The sequence below is a fragment of the Rhinolophus ferrumequinum genome, chromosome 13 (assembly GCF_004115265.2).
Source record: "Rhinolophus ferrumequinum isolate MPI-CBG mRhiFer1 chromosome 13, mRhiFer1_v1.p, whole genome shotgun sequence".
Taxonomy (NCBI): domain Eukaryota; kingdom Metazoa; phylum Chordata; class Mammalia; order Chiroptera; family Rhinolophidae; genus Rhinolophus; species Rhinolophus ferrumequinum.
The window spans coordinates 25,788,396-25,811,558 of NC_046296.1; the positions used below are offsets into that span (position 1 = coordinate 25,788,396).

The 23,163-nt window shown below is 38.7% G+C and overlaps 1 protein-coding gene across 2 annotated transcripts in view; it reads left to right on the forward strand.

The window, feature by feature from the left end:
* Positions 1 to 2,612, forward strand: part of PELI1 (pellino E3 ubiquitin protein ligase 1) — a 51,176-nt gene extending 48,564 nt beyond the window's left edge. For both annotated transcript variants that reach the window (XM_033125220.1, XM_033125219.1), the window contains one exon: positions 181 to 2,612. In XM_033125220.1, coding sequence (XP_032981111.1) covers positions 181 to 747 — 567 coding nt within the window. In that variant the 3' untranslated portion in view covers positions 748 to 2,612. The remainder of the gene's footprint in view (positions 1 to 180) is intronic.
* The last annotated feature ends 20,551 nt before the right edge of the window (positions 2,613 to 23,163 follow it).

A 23,163-nucleotide genomic window follows, 5' to 3' on the forward strand; every position in this document is an offset into this window, starting at 1 on the left:
ATTTTTTATCCTTGATGTTCAAACTTATATTTTTCATGACTGCCTTTAGAGTTTCTTAAATATTTAGTAACAATTACAGGATACCTCAGTTCTTGACTCAGGAGCACGTAAGACCAGAACTGTCATGTAAAAATCCAAAACCCAGTGGTGAATGTGTTTTTTGATTCTTGTTTCCTCTAGGTGGAAATTGAAACCAATCAGTTACAAGATGGCTCATTAATTGACCTCTGTGGTGCGACATTGCTGTGGCGTACTGCAGAAGGCCTTTCCCACACTCCTACGGTGAAGCATTTAGAAGCTTTAAGACAGGAAATCAATGCAGCACGACCTCAGTGCCCTGTAGGGTTCAACACACTAGCGTTTCCTAGTATGAAGAGGAAAGATGTTGTCGATGAGAAACAACCGTGGGTGTATCTGAACTGTGGCCATGTGCATGGCTATCATAACTGGGGAAACAAAGAAGAACGTGATGGAAAAGATCGCGAATGTCCTATGTGTAGGTCTGTTGGTCCCTATGTCCCTCTGTGGCTTGGATGTGAAGCTGGATTTTATGTGGACGCCGGGCCGCCAACTCACGCGTTTAGCCCGTGTGGGCATGTGTGTTCAGAAAAGACGACTGCCTATTGGTCTCAGATCCCGCTTCCACACGGTACTCATACTTTTCACGCAGCCTGTCCATTTTGTGCACATCAGTTGGCTGGTGAACAAGGCTACATCAGACTTATTTTCCAAGGACCTCTAGACTAACAGACAGTTGTCCTCCAGGACTACAGTATAAATTTATAAGCTAAGTGAGTTGGGTTTTTCAACCTGTTGTCCACATCACGGTTTCTCTGATCTGGTCATTTGCATTAAGATGAAGAATTTTTTAAAACGTTTATAATAAATAGTAACAATTTTTGAGCAAAAATCTGGGAAACTCAAGCAAAGGAATTTCTGAAAGTACCAGACTCCTGAATTCTGAGTTTTTAAAATCTATTTTGAGGAGAAAAAGACAGTTTAATCTGATGCCTTCATTTTAGTGTTTTTGAATCACCCATCCTCAGTGTTGAAAAATTGTTTTGTATAACTGAGGGTACTGTTGGTTCAAACTATGTTAGTTTACAGTTTGTTGCAAACATTGTAAAATACAGCAACATGTATATTACCTTTTTTCTATTTATCTTTATTATAGAAAATACCTTAGAATGTTCTTGATAGAGTAGCATGGTAACGATGGTGTCACACTCTTGGTGTGAATGGTAGTTTAGCAAGCATAGCTCAAGCATTTGCAAAGTTACGAAGAAGGACAAGAGAGCTTCCCTCCCTCCCTCTCCACCCACATATATATGTGGAATTTGGTAAATTCAAATACTTTGTAAAACCAAATTCATATTAATTACCATTGTATAAGAGGTGTTTGTTTTTAACCACATTGAAGATAATCAGGAAATATTTTTTTTTCCTCAGTTGTTTCTCTCAAGTGTAATACTATAACAAAAATTTAATGCTAAGAAACATTTTATATGCTCCTTTGAATATGCAATTTATCTAGATTATCTATTTTTCTCCCATGATAACTAATCTGTTTTTAGTATCAGCAACATTTGGCAAGTTTATTTTTTGGATATAAACTGTGGTTCATCTGTTCACTGTTTCTAGAAAAAAAAAAATCATTCCCATGAGAAAAAGCATAAATTAACAAGAAAAGAGTGACTTGATTTGCTTTTAGAAAAGGAAATGTTTAATTAATTATTCTGTATTTGGCCTTATCCAGACATACAAAGGGTCAAATGCCAGTAGTGCCCCCACCTCCACCCCCCTTTTTTGCACCCAGCAGACCAGCCTTAACTTTGAGATTGAATCCTAAGGAAAGTTGCCAGTGTGACTGGAGGACATGTTTGTTGGCAGATGAGTGTCATTGACAGCAGAGTGGAGGGACAGAATTGCATGGTCTGTTTATTCTCTAATCCCAATAAATTCTTTTGCTCTCAGAAGCAAGAAAAAATTTCTTCTCCCCTTCTCCTGTCCCCAATTTTTTGTTTAATGCACCACAAGGAAAGTATAGACAGTTGCACTACATCAAACACTCTGTGGCACTTGTAGAAATCAGTACACTTTTAGATTAGAAAGAATCATTATTTTAATCTTTTGATTTGTTTTCCTTTAGTTTGAAAAGTTGTATAATACTTAATTGATTCTAGCAAAATTTTGTATGTGGTAGCATAGCTTTAATTTATCCTATTACAACAATGTTCTGAATTTTCTTTTGGTTTAAAAAAAAAAAACAAAACTTGTTGCTTAGAAGCCATGAACTATTTTATTTTACTTCAACTTGTCAAAATTTCCTTCTTTTTACAAATGATTATTTGGGTTCACTCAGGAAATGCATGTCAGGAAACTTGTATTATAAGTTTACTAGTTGTGATGTATCAGTAACTGCTGTTACCCCCTTTTCAAAGAAATATAATTAATTTTGAAGTTTTCTAGATTGTCACATGCTTTGTGACTAATGCAAGGAAATCAAGTCCTGTGTTGTATTTGTTCTAGTCATTTCTATTCAGTCTATATATTGTAGCTAATTTTTATTTGCAATTAATTTATTCAAACTAAGTAAATACTTTTCAAAATATGTATTTGAATTTGTCTGTGTGAGTTCGTTTTTGCATAACTGAGAATGGGAAACCAGAAGTGATGACCTGTGGACAAATTTACCCCATACTTCAGAACTAGTCACTTGATGTAGATGAGGAGCTTGCATGTAAGGAATGACTTTAAATCTCTGGTTCTCTTAGGAAAGCATCTCGTACTTATTCATAAAGGAACTTTAGTGGTTGAATAATTGAGGCCTTTTTCTACTTGAAGTTTTGCTACTGAGTTGGCTCTTTGCAAGTTGCATACTAGACTTTTTAAATAGTAGCTCAGTGACCATAAAAGCTTTATGTTCTTCCCAAAGTGCCCCAAATTTCCTCCTACCAACTGGGAAAAATCTGCTTCATTTTCTACCAGATTTATGTTTTGAAAACTAGGTAATTTAAATCAGTAGTTCGGTATTTTTCTGTTCAAGCATTTTGAATATTTGTTCTGTCATTTTGCCAGTGCCTAATGGAACACTTTTATTTAGTTGTATTTAGGACTCCTAAATGCACTCTCAAGAAAGATATTGTTTATGGCTTAACTCTTCTATCAGAGCCATTTTAATATCTAAATGTTCCTTAATTTGTACAGGGAATTAAAGTGCCCTTTATCTAAAATGTTGGGGTCACAAAGCAAGACACAGTAAATATCCAGAAGGAGGAGTCTTTTTCCAGGTTATCTTCTTGAAGCTGTAATTGCTTATTTCCATCATATAAAAATCTAATACATGTAAAACAGGATAGGAGTAAATAATTATGTAAATATATAATTACATCTAACATAAATATTCTCACTCCACTCTTCCTTCTGAATACCTCAGGAACCGTGTGATGTATGACCTTCTGACACGTAGACTGAGTAAAGGCATTTTAATTTATAAGCCGAATATAATTCTAACACTTTGGCCCCTCATCCCAGTGGATCATCTTGTGCTACCCAGCTTTAGAGACCACTGGCTAAAAGATCTGCGATCCATTCTTTCGTGTTTATGTTCTAAGCATCAACTCTGTAGCAAACTGGATCACCAAAATACTACATAACTGAACTATATTATTCTATCTCCCACTTTCAGAATTACTCTTATATAAGTATACTTTAAGGCTATGCCCTTAAATTTTATCCATGCATTCTTACAACAGATATTTGAATATCAACTAGGCATCAAGCCTTGTTCTAAACATTGGGTGATATAGCAGGGAAAAAAATTCCCTCCCTTCATGGGGTTTGTATTCTAGTGGGGAAGATAAAAATGAGTAAAAAAAAAATAGAAGATACAGCATGATAGATAGTAAACAGTTTTGAAGGGACAAATAGAGGAGGAAAGGGAGATATAAAGTGTGTGTGTGTGTGTGTGTGTGTGTGTGTGTGGTGTTTGTAATATCCAGTAGGAGGGCTAGGAAAAGCCTCATTGGAAAGGTGATATTTGAGTAGAGATCGGAAGGAGTAGGAGCAGGTGGCTACTTAGGAGAGGAGCGTTTAGGTAGAGGGCACAGCAATTGCAAGGGTCCTGAAGTAGAAGCATATTTCTACAATATTTCTGTGGTACAAAAAAAGGAAGAGTAGTAGGTAAAGTGACAGTACGTGGGGCACGGGAATGAAGCTAGGTCTTGGAGTGCCCTGTGAGACTTTTGGCTTTTATTCTGAGTGAGCTGGGGGTCATAGGACGTTGAGCAGGGAAGTGACATGATCTGGCTTATATTTTAAAAGGATCTGGATAAACCAAAGTGAGAGCAGGGAGACCAGTTTGGAGACCGTTGCAGTAATCCTGGAGAGAAATGGCAGTGACTTGGGTCAAAGTGGTGGTAGTGGAGCTGGTTTGAAGAGTGACCTGAATCTGGATATGTTTTGAAGGTGGAGCTGACAATATTTGCTGGCAGATCACATATGGGTTTTGAAAGAAGAATCAAGGATGATTCCGCTCAGTTAGCCTAAACAGCGGAAAGGATAGAATTGCCATTTATTGAAGTGGAGAATATTATGAGAAGAACGGTTTGTGGGGAGGGTGCACTGATTGTGGAATCAGGAACTTAGTTCTGGACATTGGATTAAGACTCCTTTTAACAAGATTTTTGCCAAAGGTAACCTGTCTCCACTTTTTTTAAAAAAACTGTCAAATTTCTTAACTATTATGTTCAGTGTTCTACATATATGCTATGCTAGCTTAGAAACAAAAAAGTATTCCTCCTGATAAATGGCGAACTTCCTTTCATTGAAATAGAGTTGAGACACCCTCTCATGTTTCTCTCTGTTTGGCTGCCCTCTCAGGAAATGAAGTTCTGTTTTCAACTAAGTAACTTCCTTTAGCCAACATGTTCTGATACAGTTTTTCTCCCTTCTTGCTCATGTATACCTTTTTCCTTAGCTCTTGCATTTTTTGTAAAGTCCTCAGTTTTATTGAATCTTAATAATGTCTTGCTGCTTCAAATCCTTTCTGGCAGTGGCAGAGCACAAGTTGTGTTTTGTTTCTTAAAAAATTTTAGTATTCAAATATTTACGGAAAACGGAATTCTTGAACCTATTATATAAGTCCAGATTTTAATATCCAGTTCCCTTTAAGGAAATACGCCTGTGTTTGATAATATTGTCAACAGAAAATGGAGTAAATAAGATCAGAAGAGTTTTCCTAATAATCCTCGTAAAGTATCATATCTAAACTTGCTGTTAGATGATGTGTTGGGGTCGCGGCTTTATTTACATTGACATTAGATTGTAAACCCAGCCATATATGTTCAAGTTAAACCGCAACATAAAATATTTCCTCACCGCTAACATTTTGCTATGTGTCAAACACTGTTCTATGCACCATTCTAAGTATATTACTGATATTACTTAAGGTGCAAACCCTGTGAAATCGAAACTATTGTATCCATTTTACAGTAGAAACTGGGTATAGCAATGTCTGGTAACTTGCCCAAGGTTCACATGGCTCGTAACGAGAGGGATCAGAATTTGAACCTTAGAAGCCTTGCTCTGTACCTGTAGATGCGGCCACCACATTTTCCTGCCCCCCTCCCCACCCTTTTTTTGAGTGAAATTTGAAGTCTACTTCTTTATCACAATTTTTAAAAAAAGATTTTAGGTGGCTTACAAAAATTATAATTAAGATTAAAAACCAATAAAAAATTTTGAAGGAACAAGAGAAAAAGAAGTTTGGTATTAAAACAAAATAAGATAGAACCAGAAGTGGCATGAGTACGCGAATGGATTTAATGAAGGCTTATACACTTGCTAAAGATGTCACAAATCAGTTTCGTGTAAAGATGTTTAGTAGGTTATTCTATAAGGACAACAAGATCAGTTATAAGATCTATGCAACTGACTGAAAAATAGCAACAGATCCACTGCTGCAGAAACTCATAATCCTTTCTGGTCCTGCACCTAGAGAAATTCACATCCAAGAAGTACTGCCAGTACTTTATATAAGTGGATTCGTGCAGTATTTGTCTTTCTGTGACTGGCTTATTTCACTTAGCATAATGTCCTCAAGGTTCATCCATGTTGTCCCATGTTGCAGAATTTTCCTCCTTCTTTAAGGTTGAATAGTTTTCCAGTGTATGTATAGACCATGTTTCTTTATCCATTCATCTGTTGGACATTTAGGTTATTTCTACATCTTGGCTTTCATGAATAGTGCTGCAATGAAGATGGAAGTGCTAATACTGTGTTTCCCCGAAAATAAGACCTTATATTAATTTTTGCTCCAAAAGACGCATTAGATTGTCCGGCTAGGTCTTACTTTCAGGGAAACACAGTATCTTTTCAAGATTCTGATTTCAATTCTTTTGGATAAAGATCCAGAAGTGGAATTGCTGGATCATATGGTAGTTCTATTTTTAATTTCTTGAGGAGCCTCCGTACTGGTTTCCATTGTGGTTGCACCATTTTACGTTCCCACCAACAGTGTGCAAGGGTTCCAATTTCTCTACATCCTCACCAATATTTTGTGGTCTTGTTTTTTGATAATAGCCAACCTGACAGGTGTAAAGTGATATCTCATTATGGTTTTGATTTGCATTTTCCTGATGATTAGTGACTTTGAGCATTTTTTTTAATGTACTTATTGGCCATCTGTATTCTTTAGAGAAATGTCTATTCAAGTCCTTAGCCCATTTTTTCATCAGTTTATTAGGTTTTTTTGTTTTTGTTTTTTTACTGTTACAGGAGTTTCTTACATATTTTGGAGGTTAATCCCATGTTAGATGTTTTCTCCCATGCCATAGATTGCCTTTTCGATGTTTGTTTCCTTTGCCATGCAGAGCTTTTTAGCGTGATGTACTCTCACTTGTTTATTTTTGTTTTTGTTGTCCGTGCTTTTGGTGTCATATCTGCTGCTTCCCCACTTTAATGATGGAACAACACATTGAAGGATGTGTTTGCCCAGGTGATAAAGGACTATCATGGTGCCTGGCACATGATAGATGCTCAAAAACTATTAGATAATTATAAAAAAACTGTTAGAAATCTGAACCGTTAAGCTACCAAAACAGTCTCTGAGGAGCAGCCGTAACACAAACAGTCAAAAGAATGAAGGTTACAGAAGTTATTTATTTGACCAGAAAATGTGTTTTCATTGGCTGAAAAGACAAAAATGGAAAAGGTAGAGATACTGCGAAACGTGACAATATCTAGAAGGTTGGCTACAGGAGAAACCCCATGGATGGTGCCAGAAAATAATACAGAGGATTATGCTGGAGAAAAGAAATATCACTTATAGCCAAAAAAGGCATGTCATCATACATTCAAGTTTTTGAGCCTGTTACTGATTAGAAAAGCACAGAAGGCACCCAAGATTGAAAGAGAAAATTAAGATCTCCCCTCCTTAGAATTTCGTAAAGTTATTCCATATCATATTACTGTATAACAATTAATAAGAACGTAGACTAGAAACTAGATGGGATCTTGGCAATTAAGTTACAGAAGAGAAACCAAGACCTTGTCAGGTAAAGTGGCTACTGGTTGATAAATCTGGTAGTAGTACCTCAGTCTCCTATGTCTACCCTAATACTCTTGATTATCATGAACCTGAGTCACCAAGATTCAGTTAAATTCCCATGTTTTATTTGTTGAAACAGAGATAAATACATTGCACTTTAATAGTTTTTATTTTTAAATTGAAAGTGTCAACAGAGTCTAAACATCAGCTTTTGTTGTCACTATGGTTTCCAAAATGTAGGGGATGATCTGCTTCAGAATTCTTTTCACTGAAAGGCTGCCTAGTTTGGAATTGAAAGACGAATAGGAAGAGAATCAAGAGTTGTTCAGTAGTTTCACTTGCAGCTCTTTGGTACTCTACTACGTGAGTGCTCACTCAATAACAAGGCTCTTGTTTGCTTTTCTATTTATTGTGACGTTAGCACAGTTGTTTTGCATACCGCACCTCTGCAAGAATGCAACACATTCAGGTACTCTTCACTTTCAACTGTCTTGTCGAATGATCTTTGGAAAATGAGTCACTGAAATGGTGAGTATAATGTCATTAAAATGTTAAAAACTTCTATATTGTCAAGCAACTCAAAATCTTTCTTAATCCACTATCTAACTGAATAATAATCACAACCTGAACCCCAAGTGCCCGTGGAGTTGTCTAAATCTTGAATTACGAAGGGCGGGTCCCTAGGTGGAGAGAGAGGAGTTGAAATTGAGCTAGGTGTACAGGGACTAGAGGGAATGTTCTGCAGAATGGATCCACAGCTTGGAGGAGCTCCCAAAGCAGGTATGGGCTCAGATGGCAGCTGAGGGGTAATGGGAGGGATTCCCCGCAGAGGCTCTTAGTAACATGTTAGCCCTAAAGTAATAGCTTCTAAAGTTGAGGTTGCACAGGAACTGGGGGTGGGGTTAGAGAACTTACTGTGGTCCCATAGTAATTATCCAAATGCCCAGGTGTGGGAATTATAGGAAGGCATCATATCAAGAGACAGGCAGTGTCTTAGATCTCTCTCTTTCTCTCTCTCTCCCCCCTCCCTCTCTTGCAGATTTTCAAGCTGACTTTTTTGAAGCAACAGTGTTCACTTGAGTAAATTCTAACAAGTTTGTTAGTGTGGTTTCTCTATTAGTCACACTGCATGAATGCAAACATTAATTATACTTTTGATTAATTTATTCAAAGACCTCAACTGTGGCAAGCACCTTTGAATCGGGTATACTTATGCAAAGTTGGTCTCTAGTTACAGAGGTAACAGAACTATGAAGTGATACTTGGGATGTGATGAAATGAAAGTCAAAAACGTTACTCTTGGGACCTGGCCTTTTGCAGAGAAGCACTAAAAGAATGTTTACTGCTTTGATATATATTATAGGATTTTTAAAGTTTGAGAGTTAACAATCAAGAGTTTGTTTGAAGGTGCTTCCATAGTTTCATTATTGCTACTGACTTCAAATATGGCCATATTTATTTACCAAAGTGTTTAAATTCCTCTTTAAATACAAAGGGACCATTGAAAATGTCTGGGTGGAATTTCACAAACACAAGGAATTCTTCAGACAAGGCTCAAGTCCAAGCCTTAATCCAGTCTGGCCTCAGATACCAGTCCTTAGATGTTCCTTTATCAAAGTAGGTAACAATGGGCACTTATTCACTGTAAATAAACTAAAGACTAAGTGAGTGAGGGGAGTTAGAAAATATCAAGATAAGCAGTCCCCCTTCAGAGAGGATCCAGTTATACTGAAGCCAGCATTTCCTGTAATTTTGTAACACATACTTCTATGTTTAACTCTTTGGCTCTATCTGTGGTCATGAATCTCATTATCTGCTATCCTATGGGAACAAGATAATCCAATCCTTTGGCATCAGTGAATTAATATTTGTTCTACCTCATCTTAGTTTCTTAGAACTTTGGTGCTCGTCCTATGTGTGGAACTAGACTTACAAAAGCAGATGATCTCAAACTACTAAATTTATGGCTTCTTCAGTTGGGGAGCTCAGTAGCCTCTTTGAAATACAATAAAATCAAAGAATCTTAAATGAATTACAAAGTTATCTTTATTCTAAAAGGGTATCTTCATAGCTGAAAGGGGGTATAGTTTGGGAGACAGAATTCATTCAGAGCAGTGACCCAACATGTCTAATTTCCTAACAACAAATTCCAAGAAATGGTCCCTATTCGCCTGTTTTGGAATTTAATTATATGTTGACATGTGTCACCAGTTTGAACACCTTTGTCATCTGCAAAAATGTTTAGTTGTAATGGGAATTCAAATAAAAAAGTTGATCTTAACCTTTTCATGCCTTTCTTCATAATGATGAATTAAGCCTGCTTACCAATGAGATATACTACAGGGTGAGAGAGACATGAATGAAAGAATTGATGTAACATGGAGCAGGTTAAATTTTTACTCAAGAGAACATTACATTAATTTGACGTTCTTCACCATTGCTCATTATACCAGCTGACACCTTGAGCTACCTTTTGGATCCCCAAATACACTTGTCCGGTTCTGTAAGTATACCTTGTAACCACAGGACCCAGCATTGCTAGAGAAGATTTACACACAAACAAGAAGCTCACATCCCATTAAGTGAGCTCATTTTCAGATCTATTTTGTGACTTTGTTTCTTTCAAATTTCTCATTCTGTGAAATGGTGATCGAAGTCTTTAGAGAACGAGGTATAATTAAACAAAATGGAATCTTAAGCAGTGACAACATCATGTTCCAGATTGGTAAGAACAGAGACTTTTAAGGCCCTCTTTCATTTGCTTCTGTTGATTTCCAGCTAATGTAGCATTTCTGAAATGCCAGCATTTGCTGTTTGTTTTCTGGTGTTTTGTCTAAGAAAACTAAACTTATAGGGGTGCCAACAGGTAATGCCATGTTTTTGTATAATTCCAGGAGATCAGTTCTCTAAGTGAATTTGGAGATAGTGGGGTTGGCTAGTTAATAAATCTAAAATATGATCCCGTTTCTGGACCAATTATTTTCTCATGGAGAAAAACTATTCTATGACTAGCAAATATGTGCCAGAGTCTAATATATAAAGGAATGAATGGATAAGAGTATAGTGCAATAGTGCGATGCATCATGACCAATGTGATTAGAAAAACAGCTCAAAGCAAAATTATTCTTGGTGTCTTAAAGCAATAATGTGGTTTGAACCTGTATGACTAGGACTGAAACTATTTATCTGACTTCATTCTGCTTCTTAAAGGTGAGGGTTCTTTGGCAATGGAGTAAGCCACCCACCTCCTTGAAGAGCGTTCTATGCGAGAGAATAAAATACTTGCCGGAGACAAGGTTTAATCCTTCATAAAAACCTAAGGAGATAGTGAAAAATAAGAGAATGTCTTGCATGTAGTCAGCCTTCAGTTAAATATTCATTGAATATTTGAGCAGAACTGGACCCTTCATCTTTCATGAAGGATGAAGAGCTATTTTTAATTTTTAGCAACCTTGAGATTGGAGATAGGAGAGAGGAACTTCGCTCTTGAGTTGACTAGGAAAATAACTGTCTTTGCTGACAGTTGTGATACACCTTTTTCTCTCCCCTTGTCCTGTGGCACTCTTGGGGAAACCTCAAAGAAGAAACCCTGTTGACAACTTAAATTGGAAAGTGAGAGCGGATTTTAATTTGGTCTTTTACTCTACATGAACATCACAATTCATAGTGCTCTATTAAACTTAGTGATTTTAAAAAAGTTAAATAAAAATGTCTGGAGAGAGGGATTCTTTCTTTTCGTTCACCATGAAGAGTGGTTGTTCCACTGAATAGCTCTTGATTGCCTGACTAGTCATACATGTTTATCTACTGGAAAAGGGAAGCATGTATTGAATACTGAAGACCTACTTTGGGCTCATTTATTCAATAAAAAATACATTGAACATCTACTAAGTGACAGCACTGGAGATAGAAAGATGAATAAAATAGACATGATCCCTACCTCACAATGTTGAAAATCTAGTAGAAGAAAGTGGGTAAATACGCAATTACAGTATGACATGTAAGTGCTATGACAGAAATAAAGATCCTTTGAAAGCACATAGGAGGGGCACTAAACCAGACTTGGGAAGTCAGAGAAGGCTTTCTACATGGAAGTAACATCAGCCAGGGATCTGAAGGAAGAGGGAGGTAGCCAAGGAATGGGGGCAAGATGGCAGGGGAGGACAGTGGGAAGAATGCCCAGCAGAGGGAAGACTGAAGGGAGCCAATAGAGGTGAGGAAGGAGCTGAGGGATCTAGTCATTTCTGTTCAGCTATCCATTTGCCCCAGTGTGGCTTATGTATTTCAGGGGAAATTGAACCCCCAGCTTCAGGGTTTGGAGTTGCACCTTGATGGTCTAAGCCAGTATTTCTTGGCGCAAGCACTACTGGCATTTGGGGCAGGCCAATTCTTCATTGTACAGTACTGTCCTGTGTATTGCAAGACTCTAAGCTCCTAGCTCCCACCCACTAAAAGCCCATGGCACCCATAGTTATAACATTTCCAAATATTCCTAAGGAGGCATTACTGCTCAAAGTTGAGAACCACTGGTCTCAATTAATCATGGCAATTCCATTTCCCTTTCCACTGTGATTGGCTCAAGTGTGGACAATTTAGAGCTTAGTGAATGAATTAGCACGTAGCAATCTCCTAGTCACCATGATTGATTCATGCTGTACCAATTAATGGAAGATCAAGAGTTTTGTGTGATGGTTATAGACTCACTCCCTCTCATTCTTTGTGGACATAATGAGGAATGTGGGCCCAACTGCTGCTGACATCCTTCCTATAACCGCTAGGGGAGCCAGTCCTGCAATGAAGCTGACACAGTGGCTGAGTAGAGAGAAAGAAACTGAGTCCTTGGTAACTGAACTGCAACCAACCCCAAGGCCTCTGCCACTGCTGAATTTTCAGTTACTTGAGTCAATAAATGCCTTCATGTTTAAACCAGTTAGACTTGAGTTGCCTGTTACTTGCAAATAAAAACATTAATAAAAGAGGGAAACAGAGAGAGGTTGGGCCAAGGGAGTGAAAATAAAGGGAAGGATGTAAATGAGAGGAAGGGATATGATGGATGAATAGAGGGACTTATGTCTTGGGTAGAGACCAAGGAAAACAGAAGAGGTAGGCTTAGTTTGGTTGGATAAAGGTTTTACCTAAGTTAGTCTCTATTCTCTTGGACTGGGGGTTGGGGTTAATCAGAACAGTTCTAGCCTTGTGCTGGGATAACCCAGTGAGGTTTGTATTAACTCCAATGTGTAGAAGAAGAAACTTGAGACACACCCAAGGACCCGAAGCTAGTAGTTGAGAGAGGTAAGTCCTAGTGAATTTGACTCCAGTGTCCAAGTTCTTTCCACCACTCCCCCATTGCGACTTGCTGCCAACGTAGTAGAAATAACCAAAGTGGGGACAAATACCCCTCATCAATCCTTTCCACGCCCTCTTCCAGGATGGCAGACAAGACTGGGTCAGTAGGATCGTTTTCCTGTGTAGAAGGGATGGCCTTTCTACAGGATGTGCAGTACTGTGTTTGGGGTACAAAGCACAGCTGCATCATGGGCTAGAAGGAGAGGTAAGACAGAAGTTTGCACAACCAACCTCAGCACAAATGAAAGAAACAACCACAGGGTACACGGAGGAGAAGTGGCTTAAAGATTTCTGCTGAGATGAAAAGTATTTAATGTTAATTGTCAAACCCTGAATGTCAGATTCTGTGCATCTACATTTTTTTTTAATTTTAGAAACTTTAAACTTATTTTTGAATATTTAATGCTTACATGTGGTACGTGATACAAAAGCAAACGATACGAAATGTATACAGTGAAAAATGTGTCTTTTTCTTTCCTCTGTCCCCTAGTTACCCTTCCTGGGGACAAGTGGTAGTGACAGAACCAATCCCTGCCCTCCCCTTTCCTCCCTCCCCTTCTCTTCATTATAAGTGGGGATACGTCAAGCTGAGTCCTCTTCATTCAGTAACGATACCGACCCTCCTAATGTGGCAGCTTTGAAATGTACACACTAAAAAAAGCAGTTATACAAAATGTATGTATAGTAACTTCATTGTCTATAATGACTTCTTACTAAAAAGCCCCCATTCCTGATGTAGGTGGGAAACACTTGATCTTGCTGATTAAAGATATCTCAGTCACTTTAGGCTGAAAACAGTCTCCCTGGGGAAATCACTCAGTCTTTCAGGGTTTCTCCCTCATCCCAGAATTCTCCTCCCCTCAACTGTGGTCCAGGTGGATGGAGGTGAAGCGACAGAGGAGTTGCAGGGAAAGTCTGCCAACCTCCAGGCCTTCCCGGCTTCCCTTGGTGAGGCAATTGTTCCCTTTGGCCTTTGGGCCTACATTGATTCCAGCTACTGACAGCCATGGACCCTGCCACAGTCCTCAGTCCTCGGTGGTAAAGACCACACGCCTTATACTTTCTTGCCCCAAGGCCAGGCCTCTTCCAGCCCATTCATCCTGTCAGCCTTTGCCGTTCTCCCACTGGATCTCCTACAGACCATGCACAGGCTCCCGGAGACTGGAAACACTGTCTCTAGGCCTCTCGTTGCCTAACGATAGCATTTCCATTTCTCTGTATTTGGCCTAGTTTCAAATGGAAAGCAGGGTATACACTTCTGCTGCAGGACTCCGTCACCACACCTCTTAGGTAAGGCAACTCTGTGCTTGTACCCTCTGAATGGCCCCACTTCCTGCCTGCTGCTTAGACTTTTACCTTCCTTTCCAGTCATGGAAAAATGGCTGTGACATCATATCCTGTGTTCTTCCTGGCACTAGCTATGATCTCTTCAGGGGCAGCCCTGGAAGCTCTGCCTCACTGGTGTATACAAATACATTTTTTTTTTCTTTCAACAAAGTCTGTCTTTGGCTAATCAAAAGCCCTTGATCTCAAACTATTCCCTTGGTATGAATTTTTTTAAATCTTATTTTGAAACTCAAAGCTAAATGATGACTTATGCGTTCTTGGCTGGGTGTTTTTCTTCTTCCCCATAACTCAGTGTTTGCCAGTGACTCAAGGGATGTAGCCAGGGAGACACGGGTTTACTAGGAAGGCGAATCTCTGGGTTGAATATCCCACCGTCGTTATCTCCATTATATCAGTGTAAGGTTTCCAATGCAGACAGAAGGAAAGCTGATGTGAGTGTGGTTAAGTGTTACTAAGTTTTCATGTTGTAACATGAGCACATCCACTTCATGCAAAAATGTCGCGGTCCTCGAAGTGAATATAACCAAAACTGCACTATTGATTCCACCACTATCCACCCAAGTATTCGGATGCAAACTTGACTCATCCTGATTCCTCTCTTTTCTTCACACCCCACATTTAATCCATCTGTTCTTCGGGACCTCTAAAAGGAAGGGGAGTCATTTTCTAATTTTCACAAAAGCACTGTATGGCCAGCAATGGCCTCATTGTTGAAACCCTAGGCCACGCCACCGGTGTCTGTCACTGGACTTCTGCAATTGTCTCCTTTCTGGTCTCCCTATTTCTCTGTTTGACCTCCTACAATTCATCCTCCACAAAGCAGCCAGACTTACGTTTTTAAAATATAAAATAGATCATATACTTCCCAGCTTTCCTGCTTTAAACCCTCCAATAGCGTACCATCATTCTTTGACCTGACTCTGCCTTCCTCTTCAGTCTCATCTCCTTCCAAACCCTCCCTCTTACTCTGCTCCAGCCATACTGCCCATCTTTTTGCCCTTCAATACACCAGGTTCATTTCTACCCCAGGTCCTTTGCACCTACTGTTTCTTTGCTAGCAGAGCTCTTCCCTAGATTGTCACACTGCTGTGTCTTCCTCCGCCTTCAGGTCTTAACTCAGATGTTGCCAAGTAGCCACATCACATCACAGGTACCCTCTACCACATTACCCTATTTTGTCTTCATATCACTTTGTTTCTGAAATTATATTATTTGTTTACATGTTTATTACTTGTCTCCTCCTCACTTGGAAGGCAACACCTTGGGCAGGGACTGGGTTTGCCTTCTTCAATATGGAGTTTTTTGCATTAAACAATGCATGGCACATAGTAAACACTCAGTAAATATTTGTGGACTGAAACTAACTCATTTCAATCAGAGTGGAAAAGGAGGAAGACAATATTTTTTAACTCCACAAGCACTAGTGGGTACCTTTTTATTACTTTCCCATTTAGAGAAAAAAAAATCCAATTCTACTACTTTCTTTGTAAAGGACTCGTAAGATTAATGTGGCTTTCTAGTGAGAAAGTTGGCTGCAAGACAGAACTACAATCTATATTTATACCACAGAAAAATCAGCTTTTTCAAATAATCAACTCAGATCAAAGTATAAATTGTTAGCCTTATTTGCCAGGTACAGAATTTGAATGATTGCATGCGTGTTGGTATGTGCTTCACCTGCTGCAGATCGCCTGCTACGGTATTTTATGGTTCCTGATTGCTAAACATTGTTTACTTGATTTCTTTCATTCTAAGTGTGGCTGAAGAGGCAGGGTGATCAGAGACAAGATGTAAAAAAGAGAGGCAATGTTAATGATTTTTCAGACACACTATGAAACAATTACAACAATCTTCTTGTACTTTCAAAACTGAAAAATAAGCTCTCCTTGACATGTGCTAAAAAAAAAATAAAAAAAAATTGATACACTGGAAAGTCCTAAACAGCTGCACAAACACTGAAGCAGGAACTTTAAAACTCTGCTGTAGGTGACATGCGTTAGAACAAAGATGAAGGAAAATTAAGCCTCCTCTTGGTCAGATGAGGTCAAACATTCTTCTCCGTTTCTGGTGTCACAGAGTCTGAAATTTCTACCATTAGCATTTCATTTCATTATCCTGGAGTTCTCTTTTAAAATGCATCTATTCCTGGAAATAGAGTAATTCATGAAGATATTGAAACTAACTAGATCCATGTTCCTTCCAGTGGGAAAGATTACCAGGAAGAAACCCCTGAAAGAGAAGAGAGATGACACAGGGAGACTACAACTACCAATTCTCGCTTTCTGCACCTAGAATGGACGCAGCACAGGACCAGAGTTGTTGAATGACTGTTGATAATATTGTGGGGCAAGTGATGGCAGAGTAAATTTTGCAATATGAGTGAATTTGAGAAAATGGACTTTTTTTAAACTTCAAGTGTTGCTATGCAATATGTATTTTGATGGGTTTTTTTTTTTTCTAGTTAGGGTCCCAGCAGGAAACAGATGGCACATTTAAATTAAAATAATTTGAGAAGGGTTTCTTTCTAAAGAGATTATTTACAAGGGGATTGGTAGGGTGTAATGGAAACCCAAAAGATAGTCTAGGAACTAGGGGTTATAAAACAGCAAAGTGGTTTTATAACCCACTTTGTGTGACAGAGTATTGTCATGATGGAGGATGATTTATGGCACACTTTAAAATTCACTTTCTCTCAACCATAACTCACACCCGACTGACTGCACCAAACAAGTTGAAACTTGTCACACACTGTTACTAAGTTTCTACACACTGTTTTCCGCTATTGAAAATCCCTGCCTTTCCGTTGGATGGCACTCAGCAGGAGCATTCACCATAGTTTTTGATCACAACGGGAAAGGCTCCGTGCCACACAATTCTGGTACAGCAATTCTGGTACAGCAATTTCTGTCAAATAAAAACATTACGGTGTGTCCTCATCCACATTATTCACCGGATCTGGCACCTCGTGACTTCTGGCTCTTCCCCAAAGTCAAAATGACCATGAAAGGTAAGTGTTTTGAATCAGTTCAGGACATCGAGGCAGCCATGACAGCACAACTAAAGACACAGAAGAGGACTTCCAGATCTGCTTCAGAAAGTGGCAAGAATGATGGGATCGTGTTTGAAGCGAGGGAGAGTATTTTGAGGGGGATTAATGGCAATGTGTGTTTTACTGTAATAAATTTTTTTAAATTGAAACATTCACCATATTGTTTGATCACACCTCATATATGTAAAGGAACAGAGGGTCAACAAGAAAGTTGCATTTTGATTAGGTCAGAGAATTGCGCTTATCCAACATACCACTTACATAATCTGTACAAACAAACTTTCTCAGTTACAAGTAATGAAACTAAATTCCATAGAGCTTGATTCACATGCCCCATTACAGCAAGCCATTTCATACCTAAATCCAAACTATAAGTATGAATTGAGACATATATAAGATATGCAGCTATAGGCTTACACAAGCAGTTAGCACCGGCAAAAATTTCAAACAAGGTCAAAGACCTTGATTAGCAGCTATTATCCTTAGCTGGCCCGGTATATGGTAAGTGGGGAAGTCTCACTGGCCAGGCCAGGCTTCCTTGGTACAGTGACTTGTACCTCTGCTCTGAGATTTAGATTTTAGCTTTGTGATTCAAAAACTCAGTTTCATCTATTCACCCAAGAATAATTAGGTCCTGATGAAGTCATTTATTTGCCAACTTCACAGCAGATTTACTGGTAAATCAAAATGTCCATTGAATTACCCTCAGAAATATTGTCAAAAAAACAAGACTGGTGTCAGCTGGTCAACATTCTATAGCTGTATTGTTTGCAGAAAGAATATAGACAAATGAAACATTCACTTTTATTCTCAAGAAAATAACTCAAAGTGTGAATTCCATTGGTAGGGGGTCAAAAGCATAAAAATCACATGTAAATAACAATATATAATATTAACATAAGGCTTCACTGACCATATGCCCTGCATTTTTACAAATTCCTGGGTACTTTTGATGTATATACACTATAATGTGGTAAAACCTCGGCATCATAAAACTTTTTTTTTATTTTTTATTGGGGAAGGGGAACAGGACTTTATAGGGGAACAGTGTGTACTTCCAGGACTTTTTTCCAAGTCAAGTTGTTGTCCTTTCAATCTTAGTTGTGGAGGGTGCCGTTCAGTTTCAAGTTGTTGTCCTTCCAGTCTTAGTTGTGGAGGGCGCAGCTCAGCTCCAGGTCCAGTTGCCATTGCTAGTTGCAGGGGGCACAGCCCACCATCCCTTGCGGGAGTCGAACCGGCAACCTTGTGGTTGAGAGCCCGCTGGCCCATGTGGGAATCGAACTGGCACCCTTAGGAGTTAGGAGCATGGAGCTCTAACCACCTGAGCCACCGGGCCGGCCCCCATAAAACTTTTATTAGCCAAAACTTAACTAGAACTCTAATTTAAAATAATTTTTTTTGATATATGTTCCAGTTATCAATTTATTTCTTCTCAGCTCCAAATCCACTCTTCACTGCTTTGCTTTGTGATGGTAGAGCTGAACACTGTAAACGTTTCTCCTTTGCAGCTGGCATGATGCTTTGTCAATAAAGAGTGCTGGAGGACTACTGTGGGAGGAAAATACCTCTCTTCTTTGTTCTGATGTGGTTGTCCTTTTCCTGTGGTTCATGGCAGCCAATGGGTGCTGGAATCCTAACTTCACTCAACTACCTAGCAAGGCTCACAGGTGCTCCAGAGATGATTTCTTGTTTCCCAATCCCAACGTGCAGCACCTCAGTGAACTTCTCTACCATTCAATGAGTGACAGCTACACCCTCTCCAGTAAGGTCAGAATCTCAGCCTTGGGGAAGTAAGGGCATTTCCAAATTTGTTCCTTCCTTGGATATTCAGCCTTAGTCTTAGGGCAAGCTTCTCAGTGTGGGGGAGGGGGAAGGTGTGAAAATTTGTTTTGGGGGTGGGGTGAAATAATCTTAGGTATCATGTTTCCCTGAAAATAAGACCTAACCAGATAATAAGCCCTAGCATGATTTTTCAGGATGACATCCCCTGAACATAAGCCCTAATGCGTCTTTTGGAGCAAAAACTAATATAAGACCTGGTCTTATTTTGGGGGAAACATGGTATTACAATGGTTTGTGGTTCTCCAAAGGGCCATAGTATGTAAACAGATATATAGTGTAACTGCACTATTAAAATTTCATGGAAGGGAAGCAATAAGGATAAAAAGTCTAAAGAGTCTCATTAGGGGAGCAATAATGAAAAAAAAAAAGAGTTGGGTAACACTGCCCTAGAAATAGTAGCTGCTCCATCCATTATTCCTATATTCTCTTTATTGTTGTTGTTGTTTAGTTTCAGGTGTACAAAACAATGTAATAGTGAGACATTTGCACCCCTCACAAAGTGATAACCCACCCAGCCTCAATCTACTATCCCTCTGACATCATATATAGCTGTTACAATTCTATTGACTATATTCCCTGTACCGTACTCCACATCCCATGACCGTATATATATATTTAATTATAGTTGACATTCAATATTATTCAACTTCAGCTTCAGGTGTATAGAGCAGTAGTCAGGCATCTACACAGTGTATGAAGTGGTCCCCCTAATAAGTCCAGTGCCCATCTGGCACCCAACATAATCTTTACATTATTGATTATGTTACCCAAACTGTATTTCATATCTCTGTGACTATATTGTGACCACTAATTTGTACTCTCTAATCTCTTTACCTTCTCCCCCACCCCCAACCCCCTCCCATCTATCAATCATCAGTTTTTTTCCCCTATATCTCTGAGTCTATTTCTGTTTTGTTTGTTCATTTATTCTGTTCTTTAGATTCTACATATAAGTAAGAGCGTATGGTATTTATCTTTCTCAGTCTGACTTATTTCACTTAGCATAACATTCTTTAGGTCCATCCATGTTGTTACAAATGGTAAGATTTCATTCTTTTTTATGGCCTAGTAATATTCCATTGTATAAATGTACCATAGTTTCTTTATCCAATCGTCTATCAATGGGCATTTCGGTTGTTTCCATGTCTTGGCTATTGTGAACAGCACTGCAGTAAACATAGGGGTGCATATATTTTTTCAAATTAGTGTTTTGGATATCCTTGGATAGATACCCAGGAGTGGAATTGCTGGGTCATAAGGGAGTTCCATTTTCAATTTTTTGAGGAACCTCCATGCTATTTTTCATAGTGGCTGCACCAATCTGCAGTCCCACCAACAGTGCATGAGGGTTCCTTTTTCTCCACATCCTCACCAACACTTGTTGATTTATTGATGATAGCCATTCTGACAGGTGTGAGGTGATATCTCATTGTGGTTTTTATTTGCATTGTTCTAATGATTATTCCTATATTCTTTAAGGAGTTATCTTTACTTCTTAGTAGTTAATATATTTTTAGTTACTATACTTAGTTAATATACTTTAGTTAATAATTAACGTTAGCTAATATACCCATTTTTAGTTAATAGATCCATTTTTAGCTAATATACTATATTAAACTTTCCCTATTCAAATTACTGTGTAGTTTCTGCCTCTTGCTGGACTGTGACTGATACAGTGCATTTAACCACTATGAACAAAAGGCAAACAATAATTGAAAATATGCTAAAATCAGAGGCTGAGTTAAAAAAAAAAATCCAGGATATTTCCTAGAACCTGTAGAAGCTATGTACGTCTTGTACAGTGGGGACATATTTTCAGAATGATGATCTTGGGACCATGACAGATGCTAAATGACCAAAGACAGATTGTTAGTATAAACTCAGTAGAGCAAAAGATTGATAAAAGCTAGGGTTGAAACAAAGCAGGTTTTCTGGGTAGCCTTTAACTAGTGCAATGCATACTACAGATACTGAACATATGTTTTATTTATAACTGTTTTATTAAGTACCAAATTCTGCAATCATGATTGTTATGAGATAATAGCTAACATTTATTGGGTACTTAATATATGCCAGTATTGTTCTAAGCTCGATCACTCTGAAAAGAGGGCTCAGGGGAGCATTTTCTCAATCCGTTGAGACTTTGCTTCCCGGCGATTGTCATCAGTTTGGCTCAAATAAACTCTCATAAGCTTTCAAAAAAAAAAAAAAGAAGGCTTAGAATGATAGGAAAAAGCCCAAAATACAAGCAAGGAGGCCAGTTAGGAGGCTCCTGTAGAAGGCCAGGCATAAGGTGATGGTGGCTCAGACGAGGTGATAGCAGGGAGACAGAGAGCTCGCTGTTGAGTTACTGGTACCCGGATCAGAAAGAGCTCTCTAGCCTCTTCAGCCACGAAACAGTCTGTACTAGAGCAATCATTTGATTCACTACCCAAGAATCAGAACTACAGATGGAAATAGAATTTTGTATTTGTTTGTTTAGTTCCTACTTTGTAGCTAGTACTGTGTTGCACAATGCTAAGGGTACCCAAAAAGAATAACCACACATTTTTGAGTACATTATGGCCCCTTATAAAGTAATAAAATGATAATGCTAATAGAAAGACAGGTAGAATATATTTGAGACTTAAGATAGGGAAAATCTTTGTAAATCAGACCCAAAAAGCACAAGCCATAAAACAAAATTTTGACAGATTTGACCACACCAAAATTAAGAACTTCTGTTAAATGAAGGCCATCATAGACAAACTTATGCAGAGGACAGACTGAAAGAAAATACTTAGAAAATATTTCAAACCAACAAATAATTAAAACCTAGCATATATGAGGAGCTCCAGCAAATCAATTAAGGTACCCATCAGAAACTGTTAAAACAAAAAACAAGAAACCATCGCAATGACCTTTGTCGACATAAGAAATATCCAACCTGTAGAGAATTTTTATGAGTTTATTTGAGCTACACTGACAACATATGCCGGGGAAGCAAGATTTCAAATGCTCCAGAGAACATGTTTTGCAGTTTCTTTTATGCATTTGAAATGAAGGAGGGGACAGACCTAAGGAGGATTAACAGAAAGGTGGGAGAAAACTAGGTGGGGATTGAATTACAGGATAATTAAGATTATTGGCTCTCTTGAGGTGGTTGGGGGGCGGAGGGGGGAGGAGGGAGGAGGGTGGTCTGAAAGGGTGGTTCACACATTAGAAGGAGGAGTCTGAAAAGAGTCATTTTCAAAGGTGTGCTAACCTAGATGCACAGAAACAAAGGACAGGGTTTGCTTAAGGCAAAGATAAACCTTTTACTAAAAAATTATATGATTGCGGTGTGACTACCCACCATGACTTGCCCAGTTAGGAAATTATAATCAGATCCCCCAGTGAGGTTACTTTCCATAAAACTCCTTTTTTTTGTCCACAACTTGTTAAAGATGGTAAGGCAGACTTTATTCAGGACCATCACGATAGGTGTAAGGAGCACCACCGTGGGATTTTGCAGTGGAGGCGGAAGATTGGGCTCAACGCTGAATACAGTGGGCAAGTGGGGATTCATAGCCAAGGAGCAGAGAGGGGGTCAGAGGATTGAAAATGACTAAGAGGAAACATCAGGAGTAAGGGTGGGGGTGGGGGGTCTGGCTAAACTGACCTAACAGGACTCGTGCAGAAGGTCGGCCAGGGTGACCACACATCACCTGGGGATGGTGGAGGATGAGGAACCCAATCAGATAGAGGGTGAGCGGATATCAAGGCTGGTGGTGCTGATTAAACTGACCTAGCAGGGTTCTTGCTAAAAGTGGATTTTACAAGGAAGTGCACAGATGGGCTAAGGAGAACATTCAGGAGCCTGACTAAAGTTTGGTCAAGCAAAGAATCTTTGTCAAAACATTGAAGTTAAAACCCAAAGGACTAAGAAGGTATATAAATGTTGAATAACTATGGTGTACCCTGAAAGTAATATAATGTTGTATGTCAGCTATATTTTTTAATAAAATTTTTTTTAAAAAAAGAAATACTATGTAACTATGAAAAGCAGAAT